The sequence below is a fragment of the Lemur catta genome, chromosome 1 (assembly GCF_020740605.2).
Source record: "Lemur catta isolate mLemCat1 chromosome 1, mLemCat1.pri, whole genome shotgun sequence".
NCBI lineage: Eukaryota > Metazoa > Chordata > Mammalia > Primates > Lemuridae > Lemur > Lemur catta.
Window position 1 is genome coordinate 125,776,463 of NC_059128.1, and position 26,118 is coordinate 125,802,580.

The 26,118-nt window shown below is 37.9% G+C and overlaps 2 protein-coding genes across 2 annotated transcripts in view; one reads left to right on the top strand and one right to left on the bottom strand.

Annotated features, from left to right (window-relative positions):
• Positions 1 to 14,384, bottom strand: part of YME1L1 (YME1 like 1 ATPase) — a 33,266-nt gene extending 18,882 nt beyond the window's left edge. Inside the window, exons 1-4 of the mRNA XM_045533291.1 lie at positions 13,429 to 14,384; positions 8,804 to 8,938; positions 5,364 to 5,526; positions 3,123 to 3,221 (exon numbers count right to left, since the gene is read on the bottom strand). Coding sequence (XP_045389247.1) covers positions 3,123 to 3,221; positions 5,364 to 5,526; positions 8,804 to 8,938; positions 13,429 to 13,461 — 430 coding nt within the window. The 5' untranslated portion in view covers positions 13,462 to 14,384. The remainder of the gene's footprint in view (positions 1 to 3,122; positions 3,222 to 5,363; positions 5,527 to 8,803; positions 8,939 to 13,428) is intronic.
• Positions 14,385 to 14,479: 95 nt separating this feature from the next.
• MASTL (microtubule associated serine/threonine kinase like) overlaps positions 14,480 to 26,118 on the top strand; it is a 34,342-nt gene continuing 22,703 nt past the window's right edge. Inside the window, exons 1-4 of the mRNA XM_045533299.1 lie at positions 14,480 to 14,763; positions 18,010 to 18,147; positions 22,163 to 22,302; positions 23,240 to 23,328. Coding sequence (XP_045389255.1) covers positions 14,578 to 14,763; positions 18,010 to 18,147; positions 22,163 to 22,302; positions 23,240 to 23,328 — 553 coding nt within the window. The 5' untranslated portion in view covers positions 14,480 to 14,577. The remainder of the gene's footprint in view (positions 14,764 to 18,009; positions 18,148 to 22,162; positions 22,303 to 23,239; positions 23,329 to 26,118) is intronic.

Below are 26,118 nucleotides of genomic sequence, written 5' to 3' on the forward strand. Positions count from 1 at the left end.
TGAGACCCTGTCGAATCAACCAGCCAATCAATCAACAAACATCTCAATTCCCAAAACAGGCCATTAGACTGGAGTTGTACTGAATTTATAAATTTCAGCATAATTTGATACTGTTACAATATCCTAGTTCTTTCAAATAGGATTATGGCATTCTCTCATTTTACTTTACACAACTCTTCTTTCCTTACACATACATATGTGTATGTAGTTATATATTATGTGATATATTTCTTGTCAGGATAAAGCATTTTTTAGTGGGTTTTGAAGAAAATGTAAATAAAACCTACTGCTAGAATATTAAAAAAAAGCTATTGATTTGTATGCCTTTATATTGGTACCAGTAGAGTGAACTTTTTACTACTTGAACAGCCTTTTGGATGATTTTTGTTAAGTTTCTGGTAAGCAATCTTATCACCTGCAAATTACAATTTTGCCTATTCCTTTAATTTATATGACTCATTTCTTTTTCTTTTTAATCACATTGTTCAGGACTTCTAAATAAACGCTGAAAAAAAAACCCCAGGAGACTAAACATCTTGTTTCTCAAATTAACAGGAACATAACAGATGCTTTAAGAAATTTGAAAAGTTTCCTTCTATTTCTAGTTTTCTAAGAGTTTTCAGAAAGCATATCAATTAAAATATATCACGTATTTTTATCACACATTGAAATAACATTTCTTTTTAATATGATGAATTAATAGACTTACCAATAATGTAAATCACTTGTATACTTCTTAATCATGACACAGTATTTTAAGAACACTTCTCGATTTTCCTTCAATTTTTTTTTTTGCTTTCCATTTTCCTAATTCAGAACTTTCTCTGGATTTTATGATTTCTATATTTCTATTATTAAGTGAAACTGATCTATTTTATTCCCTTTCTGTGGTAATCCTAATACCAGTTTTATTAACAGCAACCTCACAGAACAGCAAAGCCTATTCTATCTTTTTAATAAATTTTAAATAATAGGACATTTAAGATTCTGGAAAAACAGAATGCAGCCATAAAACCATCTAAACCCTAGTGCCTTTGGGGCAAAGAAATTATATTTTTAAAATACCATCTTTCAAACTTTATGATTATTATCCTATCTCTTCTTCGAACAATTTTGTTAATTTATAGCTTAGCACTTCTAACATTGTATTTTCCTGTTGTTTGATTTTTTTCCTGTTGTTTTTTAATCAGACCTGTTAGGTTGTTCTATTGTTTATTCAAATTAAACTTATTTTTGGTTTCATTAAGTAAAACTATTTCTTGCTGTTACTTTTGTAATGTCTATTTTATCTAAATTAATTTCTTACTTTTTTAAAAATTCATTTTCCATTTTTCTTATTGCCTAATACATTGTACAATGCCCTCAACATCACCTTGCCCTCAACAAAAAGATTTTGATATGCAGCTTTTCACTGTGGTTCATTACCGTGTCTGTAATTTCAGTTTTGACTTCCTTTCAGCCATGAGATATTTAGGAAAGGGTTTTTAAATTTCAAGTATTTAGGTGTTATTTTTTTTAAACCTACCCTTTCTGTTATTAAACATTAGTTTTATCATCTGATGATGAGAGAACCTGACCTCAGAGTTATATTATGAACATTTATTAACATATCTTTCATACCCTAATACATGCTCAGTTTTTATAAATCTTGCAATATCTATTAATAAAAATATATCATCTGTCTTATTATTCTGTCTTCTGCATTAAATATTTCTTCAGGATTATTGATCTCTTTCATAAACCCAGTGCCTCTTTTTCATGCTAAAAATTTTCCTCAAATACGTGGAGATTGTTGGTTAATTCATTTGTATTTGTAAAGAATACAGAGATAAGTACTGACTGCCAATGGGTTTCCTCAACACCATCAAGGCAGGGAATATATTCAGACTATATAACATGGACTATGGCCTGGGCACGGTGGCTCACGCCTATAATCCTAGCACTCTGGGAGGCCAAGGCAGGAGGATCGTTTGAGCTCAGGAGTTCGAGACCAGCCTGAGCAAGAGTGAGACTCCGTCTCTACTAAAAATAGAAAGAAATGAGCTGTACAACGAAAAATACATAGAAAAAATTAGCCAGGCATGGTAGCACATGCCTGTAGTCCCAGCTAGTCAGGAGGCTGAAGGAGGAGGATTGCTTGAGCCCAGGAGTTTGAGGTTGCTGTGAGCTACATTGACGCCATGGTAGTGTAGCCTGGGCAACACAGTGAGACTTTGTCTCAAAAAAAAAAAAAAAAGGCATGGACTATGGTGAATGAGCAGGATACCTTCAGTGTATGTATGATTCAAAACCAAAGTAAGCTGGGATACTGTCTTGTTTCTTTTTTTGTCATCAAAGCTCAAACCAGGAGTCTCTGGAGACAGAATCCCCTCAAAACATACAAACAAACACACACATCTTATTAGAAAGGTAGTTTTTGCTTATTTACCTAAAAGTTAAAAGCTCTGTGATTGGCCCATTTTTGGCCATCTTTCAACTATTTATTATGTCCCATCGAAGAGCCCACTTTTATTGACTCTGAACTTAGGGTTCTTCCTGATTTCTACTAGAAGTACTCACCTCTTTCATGACACTCTACCACAGCTCCATGAAGGTACTAAACATGTCTTTTTCATTTACAATGACCACTATCACCTAACTACCATTAGTGCCTGGTATTCAATAAACATATGAATGAGTACAAATTTGATTTTGCTATCAATTTACTGTCACCTATTTTATAAGTGATTGAAAGTCCTCAAATTTCTTATTCATTAATAAAAGCCCTCTGGTGTTGTCCTAACTTTTTCCTCATTTTTATAAATTTTTTTCTGTCACTTCAATGGGCTTTGAAAGTGAGGACAAGTAAGCAAATTTGCTCAGTCAATTATTTTGAAGCAGGTGCAGATTAAGGTCCCTGGAGTTTGATTTTCTGTGGCACTTATCACACTCTAAATTTAGCTACTATTATATATTTTCCAGATTAAAAATTATACAGAGGCACCCAAACTAATCAATTCCAAATACTCTTTAGGTCCTACTGTTAAGTGCAAATATTTATAATCATTAATACCATTAATAAAGACAAATCAGAATACATTAAATAATTATTTTTCAAAATAAATACAGTTGTTGCTTCATACCTGGCCAGTACTGAAGATCTGAACAAATGCTTTGAAGAGCTCTTGAATGATGTCTGTATAAGCAAGAGGAACGTAAAGTACTAAATATATCTAAGTAACCTGGAGGGAAATTGCAAAAAGTAAATTTTCTAACTGCCAAACCAAAAAAAACCAAAAATCATATGAAATATCAATAATGTTATCAAATATTAGGAAAATAACAATATAATGAATTTCAGCACTGCTAATCTAATTACTTTAAATCTTATGGTACAGTTCTTCAGTTTACTATCTATCACTTGTTGGTTAGATTATCTTTTTTACCTGGTATTATGAATAGAGGTACTAAGGAAAGCAAATTCCAATCAATAGAGGTAAAAGATATATATGTTCAGGTTAAAATTACTTTCAGTTAAGAGCATAAAAAGAGAAAGAACTGCTGTTTCTGAGAGACAAATCCAAAAGCTCTAATGATGTGATAAAACATTGCAAACCACAGCTACTGTTATCTTTCCTCTTAAAGCTTCCATAGTCATTGGGTATAAAGAAAGTTTCTTCCATAGCTGTAAGCCATGAATACTTGAGTGATCCCTCCTAACTCTTTCTCTTGACTTATGTGTCCCATCATATTTTACACCTAAGATCCTAGGGGGAAAAGGTCAGCATCGGTAACAACAGAAGCAATGAGTAGTTATCATCTGTCTGTGTGTCCTCCTTAAAATTCAGGCCTCAGAGTCAAGTCAAAAAACCCATTCCTAAAAACTCTGCCTGCCTAAACTTAGCAAGCAGCTGGTGGCATGAGGAATAACCTTAAGAGTAAATGTAAATATGCAGACTAGAAGAGCAGTAGGAATAATAATAATAATAGTACAAAACCAAAAATGTTACTCTATGGGCCAAGTACTTTAGAAGAAGGTATAAAGACAATAAAATACAAGCCAATTTTTTAGTCTAATTCCCCAAGCTCAAAACCATTTCATTTTCTCACTCTTATATTCTTTATGCCTTTATATGAAATAAAGACAAAGGAAGAGCAAAGAATTAGTAAATGAATTAAGTTTATGCAAAGTACAGCTTCAAATCAAATCTTCATCACAAACTATTCAAACCTGCTCTTTTGTTCCTGGACTTTTATAGCCTTGCTTAAGTGATATCCAAAGAGAAATTCATGAAGCTAACATCCCTTTTGACAGACTGCAGTGTAAGCCCACATACAGTTAACATCAGATTGTTACAACATTCAAATAATAAAATACATAGAGATTTCACAAAAGAAAAGACTATGATTTAGAGATTAAGTATGTTATCTAGAATTCAATAAACATGCATCACCTAAAATTAAAACAAACAAAACACCTCACATTCTTCTAAATGCAATGTGGCATGCTAGAAAAGGGACTAGTAAAAAATCTAGTTATTTGGGGAAATTATATTTTACTGAAATCCAAATGGTCTGTAATTTAGTTAAAAATATTAAGATTGTACTGGCCGGGCACGGTGGCTCACACCTGTAATCCTAGCACTCTGGAAGGCTGAGACAGAAGGATCACTTGAGCTCAGGAGTTCAAGACCAGCCTGAGCAACAGCAAGACCCTGTCTCTACAAAAGTAAGTAAATAAATAAAAATATCATACTGATGTTAATCTCCTAGTTTTAACAATGTACCATAGTTATATAAGGTGTCAACATTAGGGGAAGCAAGGTGAAGAGTATATGAAAACTCTGTACGATGTTTGCAACTTTTCTGTAAATCTAGTCTTATTCTAATATGAAAAATTTAAAAACTGAAAAAGAGGCCAGGCGTGGTGGCTCATGCCTGTAATCCTAGCCCTCTGGGAGGCCGAGGCGGGTGGATCGCTCGAGGTCAGGAGTTCAAGACCAGCCTGAGCAAGAGCGAGACCCTATCTCTACTAAAAATAGAAAGAAATTATCTGGCCAACTAAAAATACATATAGAAAAAATTAGCTGGGCATGGTGGAGCATGCCTGTAGTCCCAGCTACTCGGGAGGCTGAGGCAGTAGGATCACTTAAGCCCAGGAGTTTGAGGTTGCTGTGAGCTAGGCTGATGCCACAGCACTCACTCTAGCCCGGGCAACAAAGCGAGACTCTGTCTCAAAAAAAAAAAAAAAGGAAAGAAAAAGAAAGAAAACAACTTAGGAAAGATTCTAACCCATAGCAGATGCTAATAAATGGTATCTATTACAATAATTAACAGTACAAAAGTGGTGTATTTTAATTGGAACCAAAAATATATTAACATACCATATTTATTTTCAAAGAAGGACTGTGCAGAAACATGAGATGTATGCCAGTGGGAAGAAATGTTTTTGCCTTTACAAAATCCGGGAAGTAGATTTTCTACCAGTTGATCAATCTGTCCAATTTTTAATTCAGATAATCCAAGGTCCTTTATGTTAAGTGCAGGCTGTAAAAGATTAAGTCAACCCAAGTAAGCATTAATATTATCAAGATATTCAATTTAAATAGTACTTATTATCAGTTGAAACAATATGAATTTTTAAAATGTAACAAATACATTGATTGCTTTTTAATATTTAAAAAAATAAATTGATGCAAATTTTGTATAGTTCTATTTTTACTGAGGTCAGTCATATGAGCTTTAAAAAAGGTTAAAAATATTATACTCTCAATGGCATCCCTAAATAAAGAGATGACATTTCAGTATGAGAGAAAAAAATTTTTCATTCAAAGCAAAACCACCATTGTATTAAGCATTATGGTCCACAGAATCAGGTGACATGTTTGATGTTTTTTCCTTCTCTTCCTATAAGGTACTCTGATCAATAGCTAGCCTATTAACCATCAGTGAAACATTTATAACAACAATGTAAGAGTAACTACTTGCTGGGCTAAAAAGTACGTTATATAAGGTCAGGGGGACTGTCCTCAACAGTGCAAAACTGATTCGAAGACAACGGTAAGGTTCTTTAACTGGAAAAATTCCATTCACATGATAATCCTCAGCAGTCCATGGAGCTTTTAAGCTTCCTCCAGTCCCTAAATGTCCATAAACATTACAGTCCATAATCATAAATAGGACATCTCACTTCTCTGGCCTCATTCTTGAGATCCTTCCTTGAACTGAGAGGTTCTACAGTTACCCATATATAGCTTCTAAAAAGAAAGGAAATTGAACAAGGTCAAAAATGCGTGAAAATCAGGCAAAAATATCTAAAAACCACAAAAATGTGTGAAAATACACCCACCTTTAAACAGTTCTGAAGTAATTACAAACAATATAGGGATTATTTTCTTGTCCACATGAGCTTATAGGAAGACACTAAAGACAAGTAACAATTACATGCTATTGGCCAGGCATAGTGGCTCATGCCTGTAATCCTAGCACTCTAGGAGGCCGAAGTGGGAGGATTTGCTTGAGCTCAGGAGTTCAGATCAGCCTGAGCAACAGTGAGACCCCATTTCTACTAAAAATAGAAAAATTAGCCGGAAGTCATGGTGCGTGCCTATAGTCCCAGCTACTTGGGAGGCTGAGGCAAGAGGATCACTTAAGCCCAGAAGTTTGAGCTTGCAGTGAGCTACGATGATGCCACTGCACTCTATCCAGGCTGAGAGTGAGACTCTGTCTTAAAAACAAATATAAATACATACATACATACATGTTATTCAAGCCCAAAACAGCTAAATCATAAAAAGGAGAGGAAAAATTAACAGTCAACTTCTTATGATTGATGTAAAGAAGGATCCATGGATTATACAGCTCTGGAATGATGTTTGGGTGTATTTTATTAACTAGTATGTGACAAGTTACTCATATTCCTAGAATACATTTTTTTCAATACTAAATGGCTATAAAATATATCCTATTTCACAAAAGTAAGAATCAAAGGCAGAGATCATGCCTTACTCATCTACATATCCTAACATGTATCATGGTGGTAGCTTTTCAAGTACAGATATAAGTTCAGACTACTCTTTCAAGAAGTCTGAGAGCAAAGGGAAAAGAAGTCAGTAGCTTGAAGAAAGCTGGAAATTTTGCTTGTGTTTCGGAGTGGATGTCTGGATGAGCAAGACTTGATGAAAGCAAAGGAGAGGAGAGATAAGGTAGGAGGCTTCAGGAAAATGAGAAAGTCTTGTGATACCCCAAAAAGCACTCACTAAAGACAAACAGAAGGACTAATGAGGGTGTACAAGAGATTAAGAACTCTGTATATGACAACATTGGCCTTAAACTGAACATTGGCTTCTAGAGTTTAGCTATTTTTCAAGCCCCCAAAATGTAATTCACAACTGACCCAGCAATTTCACTTAATGAAACAAAGATTTAGCACCAAGGATAGTAACAATGGGGCTGTTTATGACAACAACAAAAAAAAAATTAGGAAATATCCAACAGGGAAAATCACACAATGAATACTGTGAAGTCATTAGAAATATAAAAAATGTATGCCATAACAAGTTTATAAGACTATTAAATGAACAAAAAATCTAAATCAATATGTACAGTATATAATCCAATTGTTATAAAGTATAAAAAGTACATGAGAAAAAAAGACATGAAATATAAATACAAAATGTTAACAACATTATCTCTGGAGAACAGGATCACAGATGAATTTTACGTCTTCTACATTAATATTAACCAAAATTTCTAAAATGAACATAATTTTGTTGCATGTGGCAATTTTGATACATATAGTATGCTTAGCAGTAAGGCTCTCTTGGATTATAATTTGGGAGAAGAATGTCAAGACAGTAGAAACACAATAGACTGCCTATAGAAAGACGTAATAGGAACTGGACAAATAGTACAAAAGGAAATCATAGAGGCGACAGAGACAAACTTTTCATCTAATTAAAATTTTATCCTAAGACTGACCCTACACTACCCCTCAAAAGCAAACTCTTTCCATTTCCTCCTTACTGTCCTTTGCCATAGCTCCTGATATCAGAACTAAGAACATAAGCTATTTATGAGTTAAAAAGGCTTTGGAAACTTAACTACAGATTGTATCTTTTCTATGAAAAATGCATTCTGAGCTTATAAGCAACACCTAAATTGATCCTTATAATATAAAGGTTCTTACGTTCATAATTCCTCATATCCTAGGCAACACTGATTTTATAATTATATGAATACAAAGCACTGTTTCCTAGCTTATACGCTTCACTTTCAAGTATCTATACTGTAATTGTTTAATTACACTAAAAGCTCCTATAAGGCAGCTTTTTTATATGTACAATAAAAGCCAGAGTTAAATATCTTTATTTGCAAAGGAGACTAAGCTGAAGGCAGAAATTACACAGATTTTCTTATGGTTCTGCCATCCCTCAGCTAGCAAGACGAACCTGTCCTCTTTCTCGTCCTCCTCCTCTGATGAAGATGAAGACCTTTATGATGATCCTTTTCCACTTAATGAATAGTAAATATATTTTCTCTTCCTTATGATTTTCTTAAAAACATTTTCTTTTCTCTTACTTTCCTATGAGAATACAGTATATAATACATATGCAAAATATGTGATAATCAACTGTTTATTTTATCAGTAACGCTTCTAGTCAACAACAGGATAACAGTACTTAAATTTTGGGGGAGTCAAAAATGATACCCAGATTTTCAACTGCATGGAGGATGGGAGTCAGTGCCCCTAAATCCCCAAGATGTTCAGTATCAACTGTATATCAAAAGGGCTTTCTCACACTACCAAGGTAAAAACTATTACCTCATTGCTGGGAGCCTCATGCTCGGGAACTACATCTCGATGCTGGTTTTGAGAAACTGATGCTCCACTGACAAAAACAGATGTATTTTTTGGTGAATGGAAGGCATTGATGAGATGACTCAGAGGTACTGTAACCTAGAAAAAGATAAAAGTTACACATATACTGTATATCAGCTATCAACGCTATATATTGAAAACTGTATGTAAGTACTCAGATTTACTGCTAGTGTGAAGAAATCTGGTATATTCTTTCAGGACACTATTCTATACCTCTCAGCTTCCCCAGTGCCACCACTCTGTGCTAAGTCACCATCATCTATATGAATTTTTCCAATAGCCTCCTAACTACTCTCCCTGCTCTGCCTTATCCAGCTGCAGTGTATTTCTAGCACAGGGTAAGTGAACATATTAAAACCAAAGTCAGTGCATGTCACTCCTCTGCTCAAAACCTTCCAATGGCTTCTCTTCTCAGAGTAAGAATAAAAGCCAAAGTCCTAACAACTGTGACCTATAAAGCCCTCCATGGTTGGCTCTTTATTGCCTCTCTGAATGTATCTCCTACCATGCTCTCCACTTCATTCTCTCTGCTCCAGTCCCACCAGCCTTCCTGGTGTTCCTCGAGCACACCTGGCAGGTTCTCTCCTCAAAACCTTTGCCTTGCTATTTATTTGCTCTTGTCCAGTTAGCCACATAACTTGCTCTTACATTCCTCTTAGTTCTTTGCTCATAAGTCATCTATTCCTGAGTTTTCTCCCTAGCTACCCTAATATTTCAGTAACCCTCCCCTAAAAATATTTCTTTATCCATGTTCTCTGCTGATTTCCTTTCCTGGCACTTTTCACAATAGGACACTTTATATAGTCTATTATCTGCCTCTCTCTAGGGTGTTTTCTGACACCAACCAATTCTCCAACACCAGCTGGGTATACAACAACTCAAATCTTTTTTTTTTCCTTTGAGACAGTCTCACTCTTTCACCAGCTAGAGTGCAGTGGGGTCATCATAGCTCACTGTAACCTCAAACTCCTGGACTCAAGCAAGTCTCCCACTTCACTCCCAGAGTGCTAGGATTACAGGTGTGTGCCACCACGCCTGGTCCAAAACTGAACATTTTTCATTAGACCACACTCTCCCACTAGGCTGTAAGTAAGCTCCAAGTGGCAAGGAATTTTTTTCTCTATTTTATTTCCTATTTTCTCTATTTTACTCAATACTGTATCCCAGTATATCAACATTCGTATATCACAGTATAACAACAGTGTACATAGTAGGTGCTAAATAAATATTTGTTGAGTAAATCAATAAATTAAATGGGTTATTATATACCAGGTTTTGTACTATATGCCTTACTTATAGTATGTCATTTAAACCTCATAACAGCCATAATTAGTTAACAATTATGGTTTGAATGTTTGTCCCCTCCAAAACTCATGTTGAAATTAAGTTGTCATTGTAGCAGTATTAAGCAGCGGAAACTTTAAGAGGTGGACTAATGGACGAATGAACTAATGCCATTATCGAGGGACACTTCCCATTTAATAGATGAAGAAAGCAAGGATTTAGATAGTTTCAGTGGCATGTCCAAGGTCACATAGCTAAAAGTATAGGAGCAAGGACTCTAACCCAGAAAATATGACCCAAATTTCCACATTTAAAGACTTCTCGCCCCATTGATATTGACATAGTACATTCACAACATGTTTCATGAATAAAGCAGAGTATAAAACTACCTCAGGTATTCACATCCATGTTTGTGTATTTTTTTTGTTGTTGTTGAGACAGAGTCTCACTCTGTTGCCCAGGCTAGAATGCCATGGCATCAGCCTAGCTCACAGCAACCTCAAACTCCTGGGCTCAAGCAATCTTACTGCCTCAGCCTCCCGAGTAGCCGGGACTACAGACATGCGCCACCATCCCCGGCTAATTTTTTCTATGTATATTTTTAGCTGTCCATATGATTTCTTTCTATTTTTAGTAGAGACGGGGACTCGCTTTTGCTCAGGCTGGTCTCGAACTCCTGAGCTCAAACAATCCGCCCGCCTCGGCCTCCCAGAGTGCTAGGATTACAAGCATGAGCCACCGCGCCCGGCCCACGTTTGTGTATTTTTAAAGTCAGAAAGAAACAGTAAGTCCTTTAAAACTATTTAAAGATAATCAAATTATCTGAAGATACATATTTTGCCTATTTCTTTGAAAAGGTTTAATTACTTATCTCTTTTCATTCGAAAAAAGAATTTAAGATTGACCTCTTCTCAATCAAAAAGTTCATTTGCTGTGTCTTCCTTACTTTTACTATTTAAATTCAATTGTAGGCCGGATGCGGTGGCTCATGCCTGTAATCCTAGCACTCTGGGAGGCCGAGGCGGGAGGATCACTCCAGGTCAGGAGTTTGAGACCAGCCTGAGCAAGAGACCCTGTCTCTACTAAAAGTAGAAAGAAATGATCTGGACAGCTAAAAATATATAGAAAAAATTAGCCGAGCATGGTGGTGCATGCCTGTAGTGCCAGCTAATCGGGAGCGCGAGGCAGAAGGATTGCCTGAGCCCAGGAGTTTGAGGTTGCTGTGAGCTAAGCTGATGCCACAGCACTGTAGCCCGGGCAACACAGTGAGACTCTGTCTCCAAAAAAAATAATAATAATAATAATAAAATAAATAAATAAATTCAAGTGTATTCAACGAATTAAGCAACTAGGAATTCCAAATGAGTTTACCTTTTTTACAGCATAAAATGCAGAAAGGTCCTCCTATTTTTGGTACCCATTAAGACTGCCTATAGTATGCAATCCTTTTACCATCTCTACCAACACCACATACCTCTAACTGTCCATCCAGCTAATGGTAAATTCTTTCAAAATCAGACCTTCTTGATGTGAAGTATGGTAAGTAGTTTAGTTTCCAAAGGTTTAATACCTTAATCAATAGGCCATGTCAGACTTCTTTTTCAAACTATTCCTAGGACTCCTCCAGACATTGGTCATCTTGGTAAATAGCACCTTCATTCTCCACACAGCAAGAAACTGGAGTGATCTTTTAAAAATGAAAATCCGGGCCTAGCACGGTGGCTCACTCCTGTAATCCCTGCCCTTGGGGGAGGTGGGGCAAGGCAGGAGTATTGCTTGAGGCCAGAAGTTCAAGACCAGCTGGAGCAACAAAGCTAGACCCCAGTCTTTACAAAAAAAAAAAAAGGAAAGAACAAAAAATTAGTTGGGCTTGGTTTCATGTGCCTGTAGCTTCCCTGGGTGGCTGAGGCGGGATCATTTGAGCTCAGGAGTTTTGAGGTTGCAGCAAGCTAAAATGATGCCTCAGCCTCTAGCCACACGCAACAGAGTAAGACACTGTCTCAAAGCAAAAAAACAAAAACAAAATGAAAACCTGAATGTCTTAAAACCTTCAATAGTTTCCAACAAACTTAAAATGAAATTTAAAAAAATGAAATCAGACATAACAACCTTAACTCACTGTATGATCTGTCTCAAGGCTTCTCTCCAACCTCATCTGTGTCACTGCTCCCTTTAATCATTACACTCTGGCCACACTGGCCTTATTTTTGTTCCTCCAATCAGCTAAACTCTTGCCTATCTCAAGACCTCAGGATGTTTTTCAGACTGCCTGGGACACTTGCTCCCTCTCCACCTGGCTAACTCCTACTCATATTTACTTCATATCACCATTAAGACAGGATTCTAGTTTGTCACCATTAAGTGTGTTTAAAAAAAATTAAGACAAGATTCCACATTTGCTTTGTTCACCTGGTACATATCTGATGCCCAATAAATAAGCGTTTCAATTTCTATTATTCAACCAGTACTAGCACAAAAATATTGAAAATTTAAACGAACGGGGATAAGGGTTACACAAAGGAACACAACCATTTTAAAAATCTCTTCTTAGAAACCGTTTATTTGCAAAATTGTGAGAAGTCTCAAAAACCTATCAAAATGTTACCATCAAAAAAAGAGATATTGAATGAAGAACAAAACATTGTCACAAGTCACTACCCATGAAAGAAGATAATAAAAACCCTTCAAGTCATTTTTCTCTCCCCCATCTTCCGGTTTACAAAAAGATGGGGATGAGACTGACTCAAAATTCTAACTACAAGCATTTACAGACTCTAAAAGACATATAGTAATCATTTCTGATCAAAAAGTAAAAAAAAAATCATGTTTGGGTTAAATTTAAATTCCACTTAAAAAGAAAGAAAGAGTAGGGGATCGAGACTGTGAATAATAAAGCCTCTGGAGAGTCGGAAGGATGGGAGGGAAACTCTACCTGCTCCCTTTACATCTACCGCGAACACATTTCCCCACCCCCACCCCAGAATTCCCGACACTGAACAATGCCTGATAGATTCTCTAGCAGAAATTCCACGCAATCGGTTCGTTCAGCCAAGGTCTCCATCACGCTCGTCTCATGCTTCTGCCCCCAACAGCTTCATCGTCAGCCCTTTAAGTCTCAAGTCAGACTCTCAGCGTCGTCCCCAGACCCACTTCTCAACCCCCGGACTAGCGTAGGGTTAATCGCTTCCCTTCTGAGGGTCCCTTCTGGGAAACCGCTTCTACGAACGAAACTGGCAAAAAGCCGCGGGCAGGCCGAAAAAAAAAGAGCTGGAGGCTGGGCTCACCTGGGGTTGCACCGTGCTCGACAGGGAGAACATCTCCTTCGGGCTCTAAGCGACCTCACCCGCCTGCCGAAACTGCCCCTCTGTCCTGGGCCCGGCAGGGAGGCGCTGAGCCCTTTTCCTTCTTTTTCTCCCACCCCTGCCCCCTCTCCTCCCAGAAACGGAAAATGGCCTCCCCTTTCTACAGCTGCTGCAACGACAATCTAACCCGGAAGGCAAAGCGCTAACACAACAGCACTTCCGGGGCAAGTGAGCACCAACCCACCCACCCCCGCTGTGTACCAACGCTCCGCCTTTTCCCCTTCTGCCTCGGCTGCCAGCCCCGAAAGTAGTTGATGTTAACAAAGAACAGAAACCCCAAAGCTCTCTGGCTGTAGATTTTTTTTTTAAAGGGGGAACGGCCTTCACCCTATCGAACCTCTCAGACTTTCTACAACTTATTAAATCTGACTGAGCCTTGAGCCATAAGGTCTTTAGCTACAGCTTAGTGCTCTTTATCTTGCTCATAGTAAATCGAAAATTCTTCTTGTTGGTCTTAAGCTGTTTCAGTAAGGCAAATTACATCCTGTGAAAATGGCAGGTTACGGGGCCAGCCATCCGCTTCCTGCTCATCCAGTTTCTCCACATTCTGTGACTTCACTACCTTCCAAACCTCATCCCTAGGCATCGCTTTACTGGAAAGTCCGAACTGGTTTTTATTTCTCCCGACGGTGGGAGTCACGAGGTGTGGGGCGGCGGGAACGGCCGGTATTGACGGAGCAGCACAGCTTCCCAGCCTTGTTTGGAGACCAAGAGAAATCTCTTCAAATCCCGCGATTCCGAGTCAGGTCCCGGACGTCCCCTTTCCTGTCGGCCGAGAACTGTTATTGCCTCCTCCCTGATTCTAACTGATGTCAGTGGGCGGTGGTCAAGGACCTCGAAGAGCGTGGAGCAGCTTCGAGGCGTTGCCGGCGTCCCAGCTCGCCCGCGTCTACGCAGGACGGGGGGGGGGGGGGGGGGTTGGCTGGGCTCGGCGCGGCGGCGCGGTGACGTCACGGGCGGCGCGCGCGGCGTGGGCGGAGCCTCACTTTGAACCAGGTTGGCGGGAGTGGCGGCTGGCCCTGGGGCTTGGGCCGCTGGCCTGGGGCAGGCAGCCATCTGCGCTGTCCAGCGATGGAGTTCACCACGGGGAGTGAGAAGGAGAGTGGAGGACGCGCGGCGACAGGGGAGTGCGTGAATAGGATCCTGGTGCCAAGACCGCCCTCCATTGAGGAATTCACTATAGTGAAGCCCATTAGCCGGGGCGCCTTCGGGAAAGTGTACCTGGGGCAGAAAGGCAGCAAGTTGTATGCAGTGAAGGTAGGAAGGAAGTCAAGAAGGAGGAAAGAAAGAAAGAGTCTGGGCCCTCGGCCCTCCTTGCTGTCCACTAACTTGGGCAGGCTCCAGGACTCCTGGAGCGACTAGTCTGGGTGGCCTGGCTTGCGAGCTGACTTCTTCATTTGGAGTGACATGAGCGGTGGGTTTGGGTATCTCGCCTCTGCTCCACCTTCTGTCTTTATCTCGGATGCTTAGGAGTCACTGCCCAGAGAGGGGCAAAGATTGACCCTTTGCCCTGACCAGTGTTAGCAAATGAGGAAACTGGGACCAAAGGCAAAGGGACTTGACTGAGGTGATCACATCGGCCTTAGTACAACTGGGAGGGAAAGCCAAAGCCCTGATTCATAGTGTAACCAGACTTGAGGCAGGTTTCTAAATCCAAAAAGTTTTAAATAATTGGTAGTTTTGTTTTCCTTGTTTGTTTGCTTTGACATACAGAATACCTGTAATTTTTCTACCACAGAAGTCTGATTACTTTGTAGGTACTGACCTTTGAAGTTTGACTCTATGAGGAGGCTGCTCCACTTTTTCTGATGAGTCTGTTGTGACATTTTTAAGTGTTAGCATTATCTATTCGTTTTATGTATCTTCTGGATCCTTTTCACTAATTTGGTCTTTACAAGGATTAAGTTTGGAACTTTCATTAATAATTTTGTCAGTTTGATATAGATTAATTTCTGATCTGCTATATAACCAACAGATTTCATTAAATGAACCTCATATTTTTTCTCTTCATAGCTTCCATTGTGAAATCTAGAATGTACTTTTATTTAAAGAGTGAGCTGAAATATGTCCTAAATCAATCCTTTATTCATGTAGCAGTATATATCATTCTAAAAACATTCTACATATATTTGAAGCTGTTCTGTCCATTCTTGGTTCTCATGTATTCCCATGGTTTTGGATTGCTCATATTTCAGCACTGAGTTGGAGGTAATAAAGGAAAGGAGAAGCCATCAGTCTGTCCATATGGTTTCATCTTCCCATCGGACACTGTCAAGTGGATATCTATTAATAGCACACACCTCCAAATTGTAGTTGCCTAACCTTAAGCAATCCTCAACCTAACCACCTAAATTGTGAACCTCCTGTCTTCTCTCTCTCCATTTAAAAACACCACCATCATCTCTGTCCTTCAGGCTAGAAATCTGAGTCTGTTGTTGTCTTTTCTTTTCTTTTCTTTTTTTTTTTTTTTTTTTGAGACAAAGTTTTGCTGTCACCCCAGCTTGAGTGCAGTGCTGTCATCATAGCTCATTGCAACCTCAAACTCCTGGGCTCAAATGATCCTCCTGCCTCAGCCTCTCAAGTAGCTGGAACTACAGGCATATGCTGCAACGCCTAGCTAATTTTTCTATTTTTTTGTAGAGACAGGGTCTTGCTCTTGCTCAGGCAGGTCTTGAACTCCTGGTCTCAAGCAATCCTGCCTCGGCCTCCCAGAGTGCTAGGATTACAGGTGCGAGCCACCGTGCCTGATCAGAAACCTGAGTCATTTTAACTTTATTTCATCTCTGTATCAATCATATCTCAATCATTTCTGTTAATTCTGTCTCTTATAGTCATTCTTTTTATCCCTTCCTTTCCATTCTGAAGGCTCTGTCCAACTACAGACCTTCATTTTTCCTTCTATTTATTTATTTATAAAGGTACAATTCAGTGGTTTTTAGTAAACTAAATAGTTGTGTAATCATCACGATAATCCAATTTTAGAATATTACCATAGCCCAGAAAAGATCTCTCCAGCCCATCTGCAGTACCTCTGCATGGATACCTATAGCCCCAGATAACCACTAATCTACTTTCTGTCTCTGTAGGTTTGCCTTTTCTGGACATTTCATGTAAATGGGATCATACAATATGTGTTCTTTTGCATCTGGCTTTTCTCATGTGACATGATATTTTTGAGGTTTATCAGGCCTTTCATTTCCATACCTAGTCTATTGGAATAACCTCCTAACTAGAATCATTATCTTTCTTTTTTCATTCATTCCTTAGGCCATGACATGCAAGCTAAAGTTCAAAGTCCTTAGAAAAGCAGTCATACTCCAAGTTCTGGCTCTAGATTTCCACTGTGACTTCCATATACCCTATGTTTCAGCCACACCAGACAATTAACTAGTCCCTCAATGTTGTGTATTTTCTTGCCACTGAGCTTATATTTATGCTGGTTCCTCCTTAAATGCTTTTCTCTACCCTATTTTTTTTCTTCTCGTATCTTATTCATGGATTATGATTAATCTTAGCTCTCCTTCAAACCTTCCCTGATCTTTCAGATCGATCCCATTGAAATTAACTGTTACTCGCTTTATATGTTCCCAAGACTTTTGTTAGTTCTTCTATGGTATTTAGTAATCAGTCATCATCAGTTGTTGAAATGAAAGCACCAATTCATTTGTTTAGTAAATATTTCATGAGCTTCCTCCCCATTTGTGCATAGGATCTGAGGAACAGTGGTGAACAAAATAAACATGCCCGTATTGGCCAGTGGAATGATAGGTGGTGAAACATATCGGCTTGCCCTGTCAATAGTCTGTTGAGTCTCTGAAAGAAATGTGCCTATTTTTTCTTGTAGTAGTCCTGAGAATTGACCCAATGTTTCTGACTATTCAGTTTAGTGCTCCAACTGTAGATTATAGTTTTGTTTCTGTACCAATTACCTTGAAACTTGCAGAGTAATTGATTAGTTTTCTGTAAGACAGCATTTGGGACTATTAAGTTTCAGTAGTTCTAAAAATTTTTGCTTAAGATTTTTTTTCTAGGCAAACAAACTTCCAACATTCTTCCTCTTTTTGATTCTATTCCCATCCATCAAAGAATCAGAAGTAAAAACAAATTTTAGATACTATTATGCTGTGCCCAGTTTCCTGATTATCTCAGGGCTTATTAGGAACATTACCATAGTATCTTTTGACTTTGTTATAAGAATAGCAAAACAGAATTTTGTTTTCTACTGACATACAGGGCAGTCAGGGAGTATCTAATTCTTTTTCCTCCTCAAGAGGGATGTGATAGGTTTGCCACTTAATACCAAAATAAGCAGCTCTATCTTGAAGGGTTTTTTTTTAACCTTAACTATTTTTCTGACACAGTTTCCTGATGGCAATGTAAGGTCCAAATGACATCTATATATGTTCCCTCTCTTGGTGTTTCTATGATGGCAACTTTGAAACCTGAGAACACTTTGTAATAAAAAATAAAATAAAGAGTCTGTTGTCATGTTGTCTGTTTTAGGTTGTCAAAAAAGCAGACATGATCAACAAAAATATGACTCATCAGGTACAAGCTGAGAGAGATGCACTGGCGCTAAGCAAAAGCCCTTTCGTTGTTCACTTGTATTATTCACTGCAGTCGGCAAGCAATGTCTACTTGGTGAGTAAATAATTTGACATTTTTCCTTCATTCATTTAGCCGTCACTGAACCCAGTGATTTAAGAGCACCATACCTGGGTTCAGAGTACCTACATTTGAATTCCAGCTCTGGCACTCACTAGCTTTATGACCTGGGCCAATTTACTTGTTATACTAATTAGAGTTCTCCAAAGAAAAAGAATCAGTAGGATGTATCTGTGTGTTGTGTGTATGGACACCTACGGAGAGAGACAGAAAGAGAAAATTTTAAGGAGTCAGTTCACACAGTTGTGGGGGCTAGCAAGTGCAAGAGTAGTAGTGCTGGCAATTCGGATGTGCCAAAGAGAAGCCATGAAGTGTTTTCTTTAAGTGAAAACATGAAAGTTCTTGACTTTGTAAGGAAAGAAGAAAAACTCATATGCTGATGGTGCTAAGATCTATTGTAAGAATGAATCTTCTATCCATGAAATTTTGAACAGTTTATTGTTATAACTGTTTTATTGTATCATTAATTATTGATAATCTCTTAATGTGCCTAATTTGTAAATTAATCTTTACCATAGGTATGATGTGTAGAAAAAACATGTATATAAGGTTTGGTACTATCTGAGGTTTCAGGCATCCACTAGGGGGACCTTGGAACTTATTCCCCATGGATAAGAGGGAACTCTGTACTGTAATAAAAATGTTTTTAAAAAATTTGTTTTCTTACTGAGAGAATCCTAGTTCCTAAGAACATTAACATAAGTACTTACTTTAACTTACAGATATATACCTAATATTTTCAAAATAACAACAGTAATGTTGTTTCCCAACACTAAAGCTATTTGATTTAAGATTTCTGATTTCTTTGCAGTTCTTTTTGTTCTTGGGATACACTGTCAAGATTCTGTTTTATAACTGTAGAGTAGGGGAGGTTTTACCAAGTATAACATAAAACCTATCTAAAATTTTAAAATATGTTATACAAGATATCATTTGCAGACTCAAATGACTACTTTAGGAAAAATATTTGTGGTCCAGAAGACAGATAAAGGGCTAATTTTAATACTAAGTAAATAGATTTTGCAAGTCAATAAGAAATAGTAAATACCACTATAGAAAAATAAGCAAAGGTTCGAAGAACAGTTCACAGATGAACTGTGGAGTTCACAGAAGGTTTGTATTTTACTTTTTGTTCTGATGATGGAGATAGGAGAGGGAAACAGAGGTCTTGAAAATTTAGGAAGAGTGGAATGAATAGCTCCGGTGTCTATTGAAAAAATTGATTTGTTTATCTGTGACAGAGAGTTACCTGAGGCTCAGCCATCCCAGTGTGACGGAGTTGAGTCTGTTTTGAAGCCAGGGTCTGTCTATCAGACTGAAGTAGTTTTAGAGGATCCGTGGGTATGGAGAGTGTTGGCTCAGGGGGCCCCACTGGTTCTGGAAGGCAAGTGCGATCCCCTCCCTAAAGGAGATGGCAATGTCACTTTCACTGTCTCTTTTCTGCAGTGAGGGCACGGTCTGGCAGGGGTCTCCTGGGGAAGTTCTTGTTTCAAAGCCCCAGTTGGTTGTAGTGAAAACAGGGTGTAGCTTCTGGAGCAGGGTGTGTTCCTGGTGTTTTCTTGTCTGAGCCTCCAGGGTAACTCTTTCTCTGAAAAGTTTCTCTCATAGTGCTAGTCACCATTTGGAAAACTTTTCTTTTTGTTTCCAGGGCCTGCTGCCTAACTCACTTTCCTTCTGTCTCCCCTCTTTGTATCAGTTGTTGAAGACTTTGAATGCCAGGTTTAAAAGTTGTTCTTGTGGAGTCTGAGACCCCTTTTTAAGCTTTTAGAGTTTACGGCAAATATTGGGGGCCGACTGGGAGATGAAGAGTGCCCCTCCCTGCTATCAAGATCAAAGTTAGTAACGAGGAAAATGGCTTCAGACTGTTGTAAAAGAAAAAAGACTGGATTTTTTTCTGGCTCTGAGTAATTTATGATGCCTTCTGACCCAGCAACCTGTTGCAGAGGGAGCTGATGTACAGTTTGGAATGGCCACTGGAGTGAACTTGGCTGGGTGAGAGTGGTGGAGGATGGAGAAGAAGGAAGAGGAAGGGGAACAGGGGGAGTCGAAAGAGAACGTTATCTGGGAAGTGAAGACAGTTGGAGAGATGTTGGAGTAAGAAGGAGTATGTGGCAGGCAGAGTGAAGATGAGGATGTCCAGCAAGTTTAAAGAAAGCCTGAACGTAGAAAATTTCAGACTCCTAATCGAGTCAGCGGTAATAAAAGTCAAGTTGTAGAATGATTGAGAGATCCATTTTGGGGCCAAATTTCCTGAATGTTGTCTATAGAAAGAAAAAGGGGAAGGACTTTAGGGATGGTCACACATCAAGACACAACCTTTGAGGTGCTGATTAGACATGGGGCATCACTAAGTTTTGATTCAGACTTGAACTGCAATTTAGAGTGTTAGCCAGAAGGCAGGTGACCCTGAGTCCTGGTCCAGAACGAAATCTACAGAGGAGTTTCCCCAAAGCCAGGCACCCCTGGGTGTGGGTGAAGTCTGAGAAGAGGTGGCTAGGAAGCGTCCTCCCCACGAACCTTTCTGAGAGTGGTAGACTGGCACCAGAGCTATCGACTCTTTTTCGAGTGCATAACCATTTTCAAAGTCCTAGAAACTTATCAAATTTTGAATGAGGGCACTGAGAATAAAGTCCTGGGAGCTGTATAGCAGAGGAGGGAGCAGTTTAGAAATAGAAGCAGAAAAGTGAGCTATTCATACGGAAGCAGAGAAGTGACTCAATTTCCCCCTACGGGCCACCAAAATGTTAGGGTGAGAACTCATGAGCATCTCACAACAGGGCTTGGAGAAAGAAGTCTCACAACAAGAGTAGAATAGTAAGTAGTAAAAAAAAAGTTTATTTTATTTTTCCGAGAAAGAAAGAAAGAAAGAGAGAGAGAGAGAGAAAAAAGGGAGGGAGTGGCCATGCACACAAATTAGGGAGTAGAAGTGTTGGGGCCACCGAGGAGTACTGGCTCCATGTTTTTAAAGGGTAAAAATGGCTCTTTTTTTTTCTGCTTCAGCAGACTGATAACAGAAGTAGCTGTGAAGCTGTTGCGGGTGTTTTTATTTTTCTTTTTTCTGTGAGGCTGACTTTTCAGAGCCCTTAGAAATGTGTTTCTAGCAGAAACTGAGACAGAGAACGGGAGCAGAAAGCTCACACCCCTACTGTCCACTTAGGGCTATTCAAGACTATAAAACAACTCTCAGAGATAACAAGTGAGGCCACAGATGTTTAATTAAACAAAACAAAGGACAATTGTGCTGTGAGTTTTCTCTTCAAAGGGAAAATTATGTATTGTGAGATTATTTCTCCTAATTTCTGTTTAATAGTTTATTTTCTTCTGTTAGGTTATTAGTAAGGCTACCTTCCAATTTGGTGTTAAGTTCACTGAATTTTATTGTGCTGTAGTTACATAACAATGTTTTGTTAGGAGATACATGATGGAGAATTTCGTGGTGACAGATCATGACCTTTACAACTTTACTCTCGAATTATTCGGCAAAAATTTAAAAATTACACAGTAATAACAGGTTTGCTAACACTTCCATATTGTTTTTTTAAAAGCATAAGTGGTTTAGTCTAAACAAAAATAACAAAAATACATGCCTATAAAATACATAATATTTATGTTGGCTATGTTAATAATTTATAGTGTATAAATACTAATACCTAAATATTAAAATTTATTTTGTATGCATATGTGGGGAGAGGAAGATACCATATGTGGCAAAATGCTAAAAATGGGCAAATCTAGATAAAGAGTATATGGGAAATCATTCTGATATTCTTCTAATTTTTCTGTAAGTCTCAAGTTTTGTTAAGACTTACCAGTTTAATTTTTAACTAAAAACTATAAAGCAACATGAGCAAACCTAATTAATGTCTAATAAATGATAGCAAGAAAAGGTGTTCTGTTAAGAGAATTATGCTAAAAATATATACTGCCCAAATACTGTATTTTTAAAGCAATCATATTTTTATTTTACAACATTTAATTCCTTTTTTGATAGATAATGGAATATCTTATTGGTGGAGATGTCAAGTCTCTCCTACATATATATGGTTATTTTGATGAAGACATGGCAGTGAAATATATTTCTGAAGTAGCATTGGCTCTAGACTACCTTCATCGACATGGAATCATTCACAGGTAAAGATTGACTTTTCTCCAAACTATTACTTAAAAATACAAGTGATCAAATTATGTATTAAATATTTGAGCCTCAAATATTTGCAGTAACCACTTGCTCATATTTCCAGGATATCTGAAGTTTAGTAGTAACTTGTGTGAATTTAGAAATTCTTTTAACGCTTCTTACATCTCCCTGTATTTTTTAAATATGTTGCTTTGAACATGAATATAGCATTTTAATGTGAAGAATATTGAATCCTTTTCCACTCTTCTACCATCATACAAAAGTACTGTATTTTGCAGTTATGGCTGATTCGCAGTGTTTTTCTCTGTGCAAAGAAAGTCAAGTGACTGCACTATTAAAGCTTAATCTCTCAAGACCAGCCTGAGCAAGAGTGAGACCCTGTCTCTACTAAAAATAGAAAAATTAACCAGGCTTTGTAGTGCATGCCTGTAGTCCCAGTTACTCATGAGGCTGAGACAAGAGGATCACTTGAGCCCAGAGATTTGAGGTTTCAGTGAGCTATGATGATGTCACTGCACTCGACCCTGGGCGACCAAGCAAGACTGTCTGAAAAGAAAAATAAACAAGCTTAATCTTACCTTCCTTAGAGAAAAATGTGATTTTGAACTGGCTTGAAGTTGATTTTAACTAATGAGGTTTATTTATTTTACCAAAATACCTAACGAATGGTGCCAAAGGTAACCTAGTATTAAATCATTTAGCTTTTTTGTAGATTCAGATATACAGCACAAAAGATGTTTTGCTTTTGAGAGTTGTTTTCTGCATTTTTCAAAGCCACTAATGAGTGAGTCCCTTTATTTTAGAGGAAATAATAAGGTTTGCCTCTTCTGTAACACTCTTTCTCTCTCTCTTTTTTTTTTTTTCCTGGATGTTCTAACACCAAAACGAGCCATTTTTTAGTTATCTACTATTTGTCTTTTGTATGTCCAGGGACTTGAAACCAGACAACATGCTTATTTCTAATGAGGGTCATATTAAACTGACAGATTTTGGCCTTTCCAAAGTTACTCTGAATAGAGGTAAGAAAAATAGCAGGTAAGTGTCTTTTTAAAAGTCTGACAAATTTTAGAGGCTACATTTCATTAACTTACACTGTTTTCTCTGTTAGTTTGCACTAAGTGAAATTTGATGGTTATTCCAAATTATGCTAGAAATATATAATGGTTTTGTTTGCCCATTAAAGATGAAGAACGGGAATGATTATTCTTGGATCTTCAAAGGTCCTTGAAGATCTTGGGATTGTCAAAAAGTAACTTACAATTTCTGTTCTTCTGACTTTTATCCCTACTGAAACTGGTTCTTACCAATTAAGCATCAGTAAAATGTATAAAACAACTGTAACATGATGAAGGGTTAATAGCTCAAAACCTACTCAGATACTTACATAGCCATCACTAAGACCTTAACAAAGGGACAAAGAAAATGAACATATAATTCACATATACATATATGTGGGAATATGTTCATTTTACTAGTATTACTGTAATTAAAGAAATACTAATTTAAAAAAGAATAAAGGAGCCATTTTACACTATTAAACGGGAATGAAAAAGGAATACTGATGATTCAGTTACAAGACTACAAAAAGAACACAATGTTTTTCTACGATTATTATAAATTAGCATAGTGCTTCCTGGAGGAAATCTGCCAGTATGTTTTTAAACACAAAAGGTTATAGTTCTCTTTTTTCTAGTGACTTATGTTTTAAAATTTATTCTAAGGAAGTGGTTCAAAAGAACAAGATATACATAAATAAAATGATTTGTAGCAGCATTGTTTCTAATAGGGAGAAACTAGAAATTACTTAAGTTTATCACATAAACATGGATAAATGATAGAGTATCAACTTGGAAGCATATTGTATTCTCTATTAAAAACAGTAGATGGATGGGAATGTATTTTCTAAATAAATGAACAGTAACCTAAAATTGGGCTTATACATTAGAAACTCTGGAATTATAATCATTTGAAAGTATATACAGATCTACAATTCCTTATTTGGAAATACAAAATTTAAACAGTTGTAAATACCTAAAGATTAGGCCAGGCACAGTGGCTCACGCCTGTAATCCTAGCACTCTGGAAGGCCGAGGAGGGAGGATCACTTGAGGTCAGGAGTTCGAGACCAGCCTGAGCAAGAACGAGACCCCGTCTCTACTAAAAAATAGAAAGAAATTATCTGGACAACTAAAAATATATAGAAAAAATTAGCTGGGCATGGTGGTGCATGCCTGTAGTCCCAGCTACTCGGGAGCTGAGGCAGTAGGATTACTTGAGCCCAGAAGTTTGAGGTTGCTGTGAGGTAGGCTGACGCCATGGCACTCTAGCCTGGGCAACAGAGCTAGGATCTGTCTCAAAAAAAAAAAAAAACGAAAAATTTTTCCAAAGTTTAGAGAAATCTGACTGAGCTGATATGGGGCTATTTATAGTCTTTATTAATTCTACTTCATGTGATTATTCATACATTTTGCTGCAAAAATAGTAATATCTGATTACAGATGCTATGTGAGATACCACTAAGGATGTTCCATAATATACAGTGTATTTGCCACATCAGCTTTCTAACATTGAAACATTTTTGAATTGGGAAACAAGTCTGACTAATTTATTTACTTATTTTTTGAGACAGAGTCTCACTCTGTTGCTCTGAGTAGAGTGCTGTGGTGTCAGCTTAGCTCACAGCAACCTCAAACTCCCGGGCTCAAGCGATCCTCCTGCCTCTGCCTCCCAAGTAGCTGGGACTACAGGCACGCACCACGACGCCCAGCTGATTTTTCTATAGGGTCTAATTCTTTCTAAGTTTTTGATTATAAAATATCCTTTTAGATTATCATTACAGATTAGTCGTTTTGGTTTTGGTTTTTTTTTGAGACAGAGTCTGGCTCTGTCACCCCGGGTAGAGTGCAATGGCATCATCATAGTTCAATGCAACCTCTAACTCCTGGGCTCAAGCGATCCTCCTGCCTTAGTCTTTTAAGTAGCTGAAACTACAGGTACCTGCCATGAAGCCCGCCTAATTTTTTGTATTTTTAGTACAGATGGGGGCGGGTCTCACTGTTTCTCAGGCTGGTCTCGAACTCCTGACCTCAAATGATCCTACTGCCTCAGCCTCCCAGAGTGCTAGGAATACAGATGTGAGCGACGGTGCCCACCCAGCTTCTTAGTTCTTATTACTTCATCAATGTGAGGCATACATGAAATTTAAGTTCAAACTCTCGGTATACTTTTTTTTTTCTTTTTAGAGTCAAGGTCTTGCTCTATCACACAGGCTGGAATGTAGTGGCCTGATCATAGCTCACTGCAACCATGAACTTCCAGGCTCAAGTGACCCTCCTGCCCCAGCCTCCTGAGTAGCTGGGACTATAGGCATGTGCCACTATGCCTGGCTAGTTTTTAAAAATTTTTTATAGAGACAGGGTCTCATTATGTTGCCCAGGCTGGTCTCAAACTCCTGGCCTCAAACAATTCTTCTGCCTTGGACCCCCCCCAAAGTGCTGAGATTTACATGCATGAGCCGCCGTGCCAGCCTCAGTATACTTTTTATTAAGTCCTATGTCATATAACATTTTACTTGTCTTATCATTTTTGACATCTAAGTAGAATAGTACAGTATTATGTGTCAATGTGGAATTATTTTAAAATATTATACACTGAAACATGCTAATAATCTGGGTCAATTGCTATCTTGACCTAGGCTTAAGCATATTCATTAACATGCGTTAATAATAGTTAATATTAATTTTTATTAATTCCTTCCTATCTGTTTTTCCAATATTTGATTTACCAAAAATTATTTTATTGCTAGTTAA